This window comes from Alosa alosa, chromosome 15 (assembly GCF_017589495.1).
Source record: "Alosa alosa isolate M-15738 ecotype Scorff River chromosome 15, AALO_Geno_1.1, whole genome shotgun sequence".
NCBI classification, from domain to species: domain Eukaryota; kingdom Metazoa; phylum Chordata; class Actinopteri; order Clupeiformes; family Clupeidae; genus Alosa; species Alosa alosa.
Window position 1 is genome coordinate 12,314,080 of NC_063203.1, and position 13,097 is coordinate 12,327,176.

Sequence of the window (13,097 nt, forward strand, 5' to 3'; positions counted from 1 at the left end):
ATTCCTACCATTTTAAGTCTTTTGTATCATGGCCTGGGCGGATTACCTGCATCTTTTGGAATACCAGTTTGCACAGAACCATCTGCTCTAGAATGGGAAATGTCTGAAGAGAAGAAAATGAAACAAGTTTGAGTAACTTGATTGTTATTAACTTTCATAACCCACTGTCAACCTGGCGTTTCTAAAATGAATGACAAAATATGCTCACTGTAGTGGCAATAGGAAATAGCATCATACCATTAGGAGCAGCTATGCTTGGTGACTGGTGGTTCTGAAGACTGTGGGTTGAAGTCACCAGCTCCTGCGCCATCCCAGTCTGTAGGTGAAACACAAATGCGTGTTTCACAAAATCCATGCTTGTATTCAGCATGTCGTCTGGCAACTGTAAAACATTAATTTCATGTGAAGCCCATTAATCAAATAAATTCAGAATAGTGGTTAATAACTTTGCAATGATAGCTCACATTAACTACAAAAACGTAGCGTTAGCTATTAGGCATGTATTCTCATGTTCATGTTAGCAGCTGCCAAACTTTTTCCTCAAGCAAAAAAAAAAATCGAACGTTATTTACATTTGGTAAGGCGCACTAGCGCATGTAATGTTATTCATTTCGGACCCCAAACAAACAGGATGTCCATTTCTATGCATTTCATATAACACCATTTCAAACACTTCATACATTACCTTTCCATACATGAAAACTATCAGCATGCTAACAAACAATCAAACCTCAACTCAAGTAACCTAACGTTAATTTAATGTTTACAGTTCACTGACAAAGTCAGTTAACAGTTCACTGCAAGCTTGCTGCTGCTTCGTAATTTAATTGATAAACTTAACATATTGTGACAGCAACAAATAAACAAACGTCCCTTTCACATAATGATGAAAACCAACATAGATTTGTGACTCACCAAGAAACCTCTGTGGAGGATGAAACGCTGCCATCGGTTCTTCACGTTAGAATTCTAGCTGATACTTTCGTTAGCCAAATGTATCGGTTCTTCACGTTAGCTGATACTTTTGTGAGCCAAATGTATCGTTTCTTCACATTAGCAGAGACATTTCTGGTTAGCCAAATGTATTGTTTCTTTTACAGTTCACTGTTTGCTTTAGCTTTCAAGCTTCATAGGTGCATTACTGCCACCAGTTGTTTGGGAATGGAATTGCATCTCTGATCGTCTGATTGTCGTTCTCAACAAGTTTGACACTTATTGATGATTGACGGTACAGGGGCCAGTCAGGGGCCAATGTGATTTCAGATGGGCCCCTGTGGTCCCGCCCCTAGAACCGCCCCTGCCTAGCGCCGCTGTGATCAAAACGAGAAGGCTTTCGCAAGTGTTTTGAGCTGTGTGTAAGCTATTTGTGTGCGTGTGTATGTATGCGTGCTGTGAGGAGGTAGCAATGGAAACCTGAGAATGAGATGGAGTTTGAAAGTAATTGTGGTGAGTAATTATTTAATATTAACTTAGACCGGCAAACTTCAGGAAAACTTAGGAATCAGGTTTATTCTGTTACAAGCAGAGAGGGTAAAAAAATGGTCTATATGGTCTTAGGCCATGGCCAGAGGCTAACCTCTCTCTCTCTCTTCTTCAGTTCTAGTTCTCGTTCTAACAAACAATGCAAGTTAGTCACTTTTGTATGAGTTAAACAAAGAAAGAATTTGGCGGCAAAACAAGCCCACGTGGTTGGTTCTCCAGATGGCATCAGAAACACCTACTCACACCTACCCATTCTTATCTGATCAGCATGAGGAGAGATATCCTATAAATCAGAAATATCACTTATAGAACGTTCCAAACATTCTTACAATTAAATCATTACAATCCTTGTACTGAGACTATTACAATGATACCAAACATGAATACATTTAAATTTCATGACATGGATACAGTATAGCAAGGTAACATTCTTTGTCTTGTGGATCTGATTGCCCTTGGAACCAGTACATTGGCATTTCATTGGGGGAGGGGAGGGTGTCTTTGTTTCATGCCAAGAGGGGCCACATGGCTAACTAAAACTAGTCTTGAAACTCCAAAATTATTGCCATCAAGTTTCATTATAGCATTTGTAATCAAGTGGAATGGATTTGACATGGACGTTGGAGATATTACTATAACAGTTTTAAAACAGCACTGATATTTTGCATTGCAAAAGTGTGTGGGGGGGTTCCAAACTAACAATTATAAAAAGTCGTATAATGGCTCCGACACCCATGAGATCAGCATTAGCATTTGTGGAAAATAGTGATAAAATGTTAGTGTTCAGTAGTCAGTTTTTCCAGTCCATCCAGCAGTTCAAAATGAGTCTCTTCCTCAAAGTCCCTGCAGGTAACAAACAAAAACAAAACACATGGACCTGAGTGAAAGTGATACTTTTATGTTTATGTTTATAGTTCTTAGCAGATGCTTTTGTCCAAAGCAGCTTTAACATCAATAAACATTACATTAACAGTAATTAACAGCTACAAGTAAAGTCATATAGCCTAAATAAAAATAAAACAATAATAGACTTCAACATTCTGAATAGAATTCAACATTTAACATGTAAAAAACAGTGACTGTCTACAAGGAATCGAGGAATCATAGAACAACAAGCGTTTTCACTGTGATATCTTAGTGTTGCGGGATGACCAACATTGTAGATGGTCATCAGAGGACTGCAGTGGGAAAGAGTGGACAGGGAGAGGGGAGACATGGGTCATGGAATTAAGATAGCAAGGTGCAGATCCAGTAAGTGTCCTGTAGGCCAGAAGGGAGGGATTTGAGTTTAAAGGGAAACTCCGGTGATTTTCACAAAGATCTCTATTTCTCGAGGTCTGCAGTAAAAGGCTGCAGTAAAACTGAGGCTTTAGCTACTGAATGACAAACCAGAAACCAGACTGTTTAGGGACTAGTAAGTAGAATGGTGCAGCATAATATTTGTTCAAAAAAAAAAAAAAGACTAAAATATGAATATTAATTCATTGGTCATTAAGTGAAACTAACTGCAATTAGGTAACTCTCAAACTTTTTATGGGTATTTTTAGGGGTCACAATGCTAATTTTGCAGGTCGCTGAGTACTTAAGCCATTCATGGGGTATTTTTATTCACAGGGTAGTTTTATGGAGATGTCACACTCACGTATCCTCATCATCGGACCGGGGGTCCAGCCTGCTCTCATCAATGAGGTCATCCTCAGGGCCATCAACAGCATCATCCTGTCTATCAGCCAAGGGGCCAAGAGGAGGGCCTTCACCTGGGAGGCGGAGCCAACATCAGATACATCTTACAGCTGCTTTGGGAGTCAGAAGCCCTTTCACTGGAATTCAGAACTAGCTTCATTGGGAATCGGAATCAGCATAGGTAGTCACATTTACATGGACACTTTTAATCTGATTAGAAACAGAATAACGGCTAAATCGGAATAAAAATTCTCATAAACACCTCAATCGGAATAAAATTCCTGATCCGATCAGAATTTTAATCGGAATGAAAGAGGTGGTGTAGTCCATTCCTATTCCAATTGAACCGCCATGTATACGGTCAATCGGATTGCCTGCTGTATCTTCTCAAGGAAAAGTAGGCAACAACGGCTATTCCGATCAAAAATTCTAAAGCGCTTGAGAGCACCTGATCGGAATAGAACATACCCCATGTAAACAAACGGCACATTTTTTTAAATCGGAATGACAAAAAAACTGTCCATGTAAACGTGGCTACTGGGATTCAGAATCAGAATGGAAATAAAAATCAGGTTTACTGGAAGTAATAAAACAAATTATCTCTCTCTCCCATTTGTCAGATTAAAGGCATAAAAGCCATCAAAAAAGGGTGGTATGTTTAATGTGTTTAATATAGACTGACTGAGGAAGCAGGTGCCAAGATGACTCACAACAAAATTACTTTTTTCACACTAATTAAAGTTTCCACCCTTTTACAAGGCGGCAACTGTCATCAAAGAAACATATTCACACTGTTGAAAGTATGAATCATCAGTGCAAGGTCACCAAGGCAGTTAGTATTCATTTAAAACACCCAGCACTTTACAAAGCAATGATGAGCTTTTCTCAAAGTGAGAGAAAAAAAAAAAAATAGTTTTTGCACTTAATAGGAGACATTCTCAGTTATTAGCCGTTCTAGCTTCCAGCTAAAGCATATTACAGCTATGAATAGACGTTAATTTCATTTTAAAACACTGAGGGCTCTATTTTGGCGATCTAAAACTAAGCGCAAAGCATATTTTTATCATGACGCAAATCGTATTCCTATGTTACACTCAGAATTTTAGCCATGCGCGTCTCTTTTATTGAACAATGCGCCAGGGGTGTGGCAATTAACAACCTAAGGTGTGGTCTTGGCGCATTTATAGAATAAACCTGGTCTATTGCAAAAGGTGCATATGAAGCACAGCTGAAGACGCACTGTCAATGAGCTGTAAGCAGCAGCTCCTCTACAGGATAAATGACCTTAGGTTTTTTTATTCAGTCATTCGAATATTATTGGGGTAAGTGTTGCTTTTTTCAAGCTATGTTTTCGATGGTAACCCATTGTCAGTCAATAGTGAAAGTAATTAACTGTGTATAACTGTTTGGCGTTGACTATGACACCACGGTGAAGTTAGTTAGACTAGTACAGATGTGTGTAGGCTATACTCTGCTAGGTTAGTATAGCATGGTTTAGTGGAATACCTGTTCCATACGGTCTCGCGTGCAAGCAGATTCCTTCAAATGCGCCGCTGACTATCAAAATACTGATACGCTGTTTGAAGTTACGCTGGTGGTTGTTAAAGATAATGACAGATGTCATTTTCATTGGTTTAAAGGTGCCCTGCCACACAAAACCGTTTTAACTTGTATTTTTAAAAATATGTTAGGTCCATATGTGTTTGTGTTATGTTGTGAATGTGAAAATGAACTGCTACCTCCTCTGTCAGCTCTAGCCACTGAAAAGAAATAAGCGGAGAAATCAGGCCAATTACAAAAGCTGGTCCATCTGACATGGTGTTGACTGAGCTCATTACTATTCATGAGCTTGCCCAGTTAAGACCGCACCCACAGAATTCGTCTAGCTCAGTGACAGTTTTCGTATAAAAGGATGGCTGTATGTCAATGGGCTTGTGCGCTATGCACAAATAGAACTTCAACAATGCACATGCTGCCCAAGAACCCAGAGTTGAGGATCAAATGGCTTTAGTTTATTTTTTGGAACAATATATACAATATAGCCACAACACTATAATTCGAAATTAGTTCTCTGTTCATCACATTTTGAAGAGAGTGACTTCCATCAACTTTGGTGAGTTCAGCAGAGGCTTCGCAAAAAGGTTGAAGCCTGGAGCAGCACCATCGCAGCGGTCTACGACTAGTGCCCAGCCCGTAAGTAAAACGCTATTGTCAACTCAAGAAAGTGCTATGTTATACAGGTTTAATGCACTTACTAGCCTAGCAGGTTTTATGTCCATTTGGACAATGCTAGCACTCGCTACTAGCCAAGCTAAGTTCATGCCATGAAGCTAAAATTAGTTAATTAACTATAGCTAAGTTATAACAGCTGTCGAAACTGACTAGCTGTTAGCCAATCAGAGCCAAGCAGCTTAGCTCGTTGAATATTAATGAGAACTGGCGCAAATCGAGCTGAGTCTTCATGCAGGCTTTCTATACCACGCTAGAATGGCTTGAAACAAGGTAACCAAGGTGTTTTTTCTACAAAAAATGTTACAGAGTCCATGATAGAACTTCAGACATTACCACAAAGTAATGAAATATGTGTGGCAGGGGACCTTTAAAGGATTTTACGCCCAAAACACACCCATGAGTGATTAAGAAACATAAGACCAACCTTTTTGCGCCAGGCGCTGACGTTTGATAACAAAACTACCCCCAATGTGGACTGGACAAACCCCGAAATTTGTTTCAGCTATTTTCCAGTGACCGTGTGTTTTAGATCACCAAGATATAACCCTGATACACTCTCTTGATGAAATATTTCACAGTTAAGAGATGTTCAGAGTCCAGTATATACTACTGTATGCATGCCATTAAATCCATGAGGCTCAGATTCACTGTGTCTGAGAGGTTCATGATGAGGACAGGTGGTGATGGAGGATAAACTGTACTGCAGACATAACTTCATCTGGGGGGAAGGCTACAGTCACTGTCACCTCATTTCACTGCTCTGACAGTTCAGACAGTGGAAGTGAGCAGGCAAATAAGACGCACATAGTTAGTGAAGAAACTTTACAGAGAACTCGGAGAACTCTGGAGGAGACTGAGCCGGGAAAGACATCTAGTTTTTTGAGGAGCATTTTTGAATTACAAAGCTTGGGGAAAAGAAGTCCCAGGCATATACAAATGTGTAGAGACAGATAGACAGACAGACACACACACACATTCTCTCTCTCTCTCTCTCTCTCACACACACACACACACACACACACACACACACACACACACACACAGCCACTCACACACACACAGCCTCTCACACACACACACACACACACACCTTTTCGGTGTATAGTGTAGGTTTTGAAAGCCGTGCTGAGGCTGGCTTTCTCCAGCAGGCTCAGGAGACGCTGCGGAGGCTCCCGGTCCCACCGTCTCCTCTCTCTCTTCTGCGGCGCCTCAGAGGCTAAAGACTCTACAGACCAGAGATGAAAACGTCTTGCTCATCTCGTTTCTTTTTAAATGCATCACAGCTTCAATGATAATTCAAGGACGTCCCATTTTATAGGCACTATTCAATCCTTTCAAATTATCTTCATGAAATACTGTCAGAGGCTCAGGACATCACAATCTGACAAGACTGAATCATTAAATTATTTTAGTGCACTGGGTGTACACCGTGGTATAGGATATAAATGCCTTGCCATACTTTGGCCAGCAGTCAAGCAGCAGGATATGGTTAGTATGTGAAGAATGGGTTACTGAACAATCTGAAGAATGTTACTGGTTAAGAGTATGTGACTGCATGAGAGCTGTGCTTTATGTCAGAGACAATTACCTGAACATGCCTCGAGGTCACCGATAGGCATGCTGTCCGAGGAAATGACATCAGCATTTTTGAGGACCTCCAGGACCGTCTCGGAGGGGCCTGCAGCCCACCTCCGGCGAGGCCTCAATTCTCCTTCGTGACTCTCCCCAAAAGTGCCTGATCAAAAACACACACACACAAGCTGCACATCCAACAAACCCTGAGGCAGCAGGCTTTCTTATTTTCCTCCTAACTCCCATGTCATTTGAAAAGTTGGGGCTCTTCTTCATTAATATTTTCCACGAGAGTTAGATGGTGAAAAACAGCTTGTAGGACAGTCATAATAAAATACTGGGCATAAATGGAAGACTTAATGCATAGTAGTGGTGTAAAGGTACACATATTCATACAGAACCGTTTAGGTACTGGACATTAGGTTCAATACAGAAGTTTACCGAATGTACCATCTTTAACAGTAATCAGCAGTAGGCTTTTTTGCTTGCAGACCATGTTTCACATTTGGGTTCCCACCCAAACATTAAGTAGCGGACCATATGTCAAAAACAGCACTTTATGAGGCTTTTTATGAGGTGTTAAAGACACACAAACTTTCAGTGTACATACTCTCTACTGTCGAGGCGGTGAGAAGTGTCTTCTGACCAAGTAGTTTGGCCACCGCTTTACCATCCTCTCTCCTCCAACGCTGAACACGCTCGGTCTGTGGTTTCTAAATATAAAAAACATTTTAACCACCACGAACAACACACTTCACGTGATTTATTGCAAAATGAGAGCGAGCCAACAAACAACAGGATGTGTGAATGCACACGGGGTAAAAGTGTGGGCAAGAGCTCATCTTTGCAGGGAAATTCCGCAAAAGCATCTGAATGCCACTATACTGTCAGGTGATCATACTGTTTTATGGGTAGACAGTAGGGCTGCATGATTATTGCAATCACAATATGAACCAAAGCAATTACAGCATAGTGCTTTTAGGCAAGTCCCTCCACTCGGCGGCCACATTGCAACGCTTTTTGGGCACTCATCGGGCATCTATTTCGGCAGAAATGCACGTGCGCAAGGCTTCATGACACCAATCTTGCTCCAGCGGTGAGATCACAACACATGATTGGCTCAATGTATTTACAACACACCACATGATTGGCTCTATGTATTCACATGTCAACATTTTGCCGCGGAAGGGGTGGGATGTGTGTAGGCAACTGCCATATTGGCATTACAAACGAACCCCATGCATTTCTATGGAGGATGTTTTGAGTGCTGTGTCTCCTCATTAAAAAGTCTCTGATTACAGTGCCTAATCGCAAAAGCTACAAATAATCATGCACGTCACATTTTTTATTTTTATATTCATTTCATCCTCCTTGACTATGCCCCTTCTGCTTGGTGGGTGTGCGTAGTGCGTGAGGGGCACAGAAATTGGTAATTGGTGAGCTTCTTGTGCACCGGGCGTGTTCACCAATCAGGGGTAGCACAAGTTAAAGAGAATATTAAACTGAATCAATTAATTGACATAAATCATATCTCAAATTTCAATAAAAAATCGCAATTAGATATTTTGCCCTAGTAGACAGATGTCAACATAAGCACACATGAATATCAATGAGATAAAAAAAAAAGCGTAAAGACCTCATGTCCTACAAGACCATGGGAAACCACTAACTGTGCTGAGCTGGCTCTGATTTCGCTTTGCTCATCATTTCATCACTCATGATCTCAGTGTTGTGTCTCTAGTCAGCGTGGGAAGCGAGTGTTGGAAGCTCTGTAACATAACCCTGTATAGTGTCACTCCTGGACTAGATGCTTTTCATTACCAACAGGAAGTGGCTGGTGAGCACTAAGGCTCTACTACACATACTGATGACACTCGGGGCCAGATGTACGTACATTTGCGAACGTAGCGGTCTCAGCGTCATGGACACGCCGCAGACTGCGAACGCTGTCAGACCCAAGTTTCCGTCGTATTTATCAATAGTTCAATCCTTAGTGTAAACTGCGCCTTTCTCTGCCTTTCTCTGCCCATAAACGCAATTTACGAACATCCACAACTGAATGGCAGCGCCTATACAAGCCCAGTTGAATGAAGTAAACTGATGACAACATTAAAAAGAATCAAACGTTTAGCGATCATGAAATAATATTATACATGATAAGATGTAAACAAGCAGGGAGATAATGAAGATCAGTAGTTCTACTCAAACTACGTGTGCACGTAGGCTATGGAAGATTGGTCAAATCTAGCAAGTAGGAAAGTTTAAGTGAATGACGTGAAAGTGAAAGTAAGACATTCGAAAGGCCAACGAAAGTTAAGGTTGCCTTTGGTAATACAAATACTTTCACCACAAAAAACTGTTGCTCTAAATAGTGATTCTGTTGTCTTTGAAAGGTTCTCTTATTGACGCATTGAACTGCAATTTGGATTAACACCTGCTTTTACAAGGCGGAAGTATTTAGGCGCAGAATAGACGTGCGCTTTCAGGAGCAGTCTTTGTACATACTGCGGAATACATAACTAGGCGCTATTTACTCTTCCCCTCCCATCTTTTTACGCTAAACTCCCACTTTCCCCTGGATCCTCCCAAGAATGCATATGCATGACATGACAAACGCAATCTGCCACTCTCAGCTCCTGCGACAGGCAGTTTGCACTTTTACATCATTGCGGCCTGTTTGTACATAGCTCGCAATGATTTTACACGCACATTGCGAAACAAATACGCCTGAAGTGGGCGCAAAAGCGTTAGTACATCTGGCCCTCGGAGTGCACCAGGAAGATGAGCTCCAGATGCTGGCGGATGTACCTCGGGAGTCTGCAGATGTTTCTGCAGCAGCCTGGAGATGCGGTGCGAGGTCAGGATGGTCTGGACGGAGGGCCGGTCCCTGGGGTTGGTCTTAAACATGTGCTTGATCAGGTAATGGAGCTCGTACGGGAGGTGCTTGGGCAAAGGGTCGTAGGCACCTCGACATACTTTCAGGATCAGGCTCTTCCAGCTGCAGGCCTGGAACTAAAAACAAGGACAAGAGATCGAGGAGAGTAGGGGGGAGGACAGGAGAGGGGGAGACAATTCAGAAGGAGATGACAAGGACATTTAAATGTAGGACAACTGCCTGGATTCAGACAACTGATATCCCAATATATTTTTTCTATAATTATGTACATGAAATTTAACTAGGGAGAGATAATACATTACCGGGTGCTTAAGAGTGCAGAGCTCGTATAGCACACAGCCCAGTGACCACACATCACTGCAACACACAAACAGAGAATAATGTTTTTGACCAGCGTCTGAACAGCTCTTCGATTAAACAGTAAACCTATCCAACCCCCATTACAGAAAAAGCATTCAGTTACACAAACGGACAAAAGCACACAAGGTCAGACAAGGTCACAAGGTCAGACACCAAAAGGGGTTCACTTTGATATACTGGGCTGCATCAGGCAGGGATAGTTTGCACAGTATACACCATACCTTTTGTTGTTATATGGTTTACTGTCCCAGATTTCTGGAGATACATAATAGGGAGTACCAACGTATGTCTGAGCACAACCTTCAGCACTGCACCAAAATACACAAAAAAAAAAAACATTTAGCGAAGCATAACAGGATTTCTCGTTAATATGACTAACAAAAGACTTTGAAAAACGGGAATTTCTGTGCTGCCTTTCCGGTACCTGCTCAGAAGACAGGCCGAGCCAAAGTCTCCCAGCTTGACTGTTCCATTGTCTGTCAGGAAAATGTTCTGCCGAGGAAATGAGAGGGAAGTGAATAATGTCATTTTTTTGTCATTATCACAATAAAAATCACCCACTGAGTCAAAAGGTGATTCACAAAAAATAGAGGCACTAAAATAAATGTGTCTGTCAGCAAAAGTTTATCTAAGAGCTCAATGCTGATTGTTTTTCCTGCCTCTGAAAAGACTTGCCTCATAAAATAAAGAGTGATGGGTGGCCACTCCATTCCAGCCCCCAACCCCCATAGGGCTACTCACTCTGGTCAATGAGGGAGCCAGATAATTACTCATGCGTTTAACACAGTACAAAACTGGGGACCCCCTTGCATCCAGCTACTGTAATAAACAGCCTTGACCTCTACAAGTTCTGGGCCGTTGATTCAGGGCGCTCTTAGTGAAAGTCACATTCAGTCATCTGATAAAAAATGTTTACCTTGGATTTCAAATCCCGATGTAGGACACGCTTGTCGTGGATATGTTTGGCACCTGAGCACATCTGGGCGAACCATTTCAAGACCTACAGGACGAGGGTGCGAAGAAAACAAAGGAGTTCATTCCCCTCGAGAGACTGCTGACATTCACTCCTCATTAGAAGTGCTGTAGTGGAAAGGTTGGCTTATAGATGGTAGCATTTGTTATCTTTTTTTGTCTTACAACATCCTCAGAGAAATGTGCGTTCTTTTGCAGACGGATCCTTTGAAGCAGGTCACCTCCACCACAGAACTCCATGGCAATGTACAAATAGCCGTCAGCTGAGAGGATGAAACATACGAAAGAGAACGACTGGTGACATCTCATTTCACATGTTTAGACCACAAACACTGTTGTTGCTAAATACTCTTGCAAGTATGTAATATTTGTGTTCTGAAGAGAGGATAGAACAGCAAACGGGGAGTGCACTGCATTCCATTATGTATTTCCCGATGTAGCCTAAATGACACAGGTGTGTGCACAATCATTTTGCAGATTTTTTTTGTAGAATATCCGGTTCTAATGGCCTTGGAACTCCTGCTTGTTGGTTTACTTTCTTTACTTTATTTGAGGTTTGAGGTTGATCTACACACATTGTGTCAGGAGCCCTGCTAGAAAATTTGAGGCATATGACAAACAATGATCCCCCCTTCATTTTCTATATGGAGAACATAACATCCAAAATTGCTCAAAAGGACCTTCAAATGAATCCTTAAAGGCCACAATATTTGGATGCTTCATTTTGGCCAGGAGCACTGCTTCTCTTCTGGACTGTGTTCCACTTCGAGCCTTCTCAAAAACACAAAGAAAGAAAGAAAGAAAGAAAGAGAGAGAGAGAGACTTAACCATCTGCCTTGACAGCGTATAACTAGCCACATTGCAGGTCTTAAGGCTATTGCATATTGTAGGTTACCTTTGGAATTTGGATTTCTTTCAATACCCATTTTGTTTCACAGTTTTTATGCTGGACCAATAGGGCACGACCAAAGGATCCCTCCCCAATCACTTTCAGGATCTTGTAGTCATCCATACCGACGAAGAAGTCCTGTAGCTGAGATGGGACACAAAACACCCAATTATAGACCCTTTCAACAAGGTAAACAAAAACAATGCTTGAACGTTCTATTTGGGCCCCAATCTAGGCCTACTTCCTCTGCATTAAGATAACATATGGAATGATAAAAAGGAAGTCTTGTGGGGCCAACTATGATGCTGATAATGGAACTCTCTTGAAAGGGTCCATAGAAAGGCTAGCGAGAGACTGGATTCAGCTACTTAACGAGCAGTGGCGTACGAAATTGATGATCACTTAAGCTACAAGTCATACTCGACGACGATATCATATCACTTAGGCTACTTAGGTTATTATCAACCACTTTACAATTCCGAACAGGGGTGTGGTGTGGTGGTGGTATGGTGCCGTGCGGTGCGGTGCGGTGCGTGGGTGGGTGGGTGCTGTCCGTCTGTCTTTGTAATCTAAAATGCAGAGCTATGTGAGGATTAATGCAGTCGTATTCGGTTTAGCACAAAACATATATCGTGAGTTAACAGCTTGAACCACATTTACTTGCACATAGGGGTGGTAATCGTGTGGACTAAAGGAATAAGTAGGTGTAAAGAAGAACAATGAAATTTCACTTCCACTTACACGGGGCAGAGTCGAATGTGCATGCTTGTTCCGTGTTGATAAGTGACGTAACACATGCGTCACTGCCCAAGCTTCAACCAACGTTGTTGTTTTGACATTTATTAGACAGAAATAAGTCGTATCAAAGAACGACATCTTGTTTAGGCCTACATTTAAATGGCTGTTTAAGGGTTGCATTTATACATACATGCATTTAGCCTACACGAAAACGTCAACGTTACTGCTTTTTTTGTTGAGGATCATTTCACATATTTTTGACCAGCAGGTGGC

At 41.7% G+C, this 13,097-nt stretch overlaps 1 protein-coding gene across 2 annotated transcripts; it reads right to left on the reverse strand.

The window, feature by feature from the left end:
* Window positions 1-1,483: 1,483 nt before the first annotated feature.
* Window positions 1,484-12,892, reverse strand: nek3 (NIMA related kinase 3). 2 transcript variants are annotated; one of them, XM_048265630.1, is made up of 14 exons: window positions 12,828-12,892; window positions 12,093-12,230; window positions 11,878-11,968; window positions 11,363-11,460; window positions 11,142-11,225; window positions 10,650-10,717; window positions 10,447-10,533; window positions 10,168-10,222; window positions 9,778-9,981; window positions 7,580-7,682; window positions 6,986-7,132; window positions 6,488-6,622; window positions 3,125-3,239; window positions 1,484-2,325 (listed from the first exon to the last, which is right to left on the reverse strand). In XM_048265630.1, exons 2-14 carry the CDS (start codon window positions 12,207-12,209, stop codon window positions 2,259-2,261), a joined length of 1,371 nt encoding a protein of 456 aa, XP_048121587.1. In that variant the 5' UTR covers window positions 12,210-12,230; window positions 12,828-12,892; the 3' UTR covers window positions 1,484-2,258. The 2 variants fall into 2 exon arrangements, with proteins under 2 accessions (XP_048121587.1, XP_048121588.1); XM_048265631.1 differs by lacking the exon at window positions 3,125-3,239.
* Window positions 12,893-13,097: the final 205 nt, after the last annotated feature.

Bases quoted from the DNA above. Each gene is read 5' to 3' on its own strand.
- nek3 (XM_048265630.1), bottom strand. From the start codon at position 12,209: ATGGATGACTACAAGATCCTGAAAGTGATTGGGGAGGGATCCTTTGGT. The intron at 10,718-11,141 runs GTAAACATTTTT...TTTCCTCGGCAG, and splicing joins ATCGGGATTTGAAATCCAAG to AACATTTTCCTGACAGACAA. The intron at 7,133-7,579 runs GTATGTACACTG...GTTTTTGATCAG, and splicing joins CACCGCCTCGACAGTAGAGA to GCACTTTTGGGGAGAGTCAC.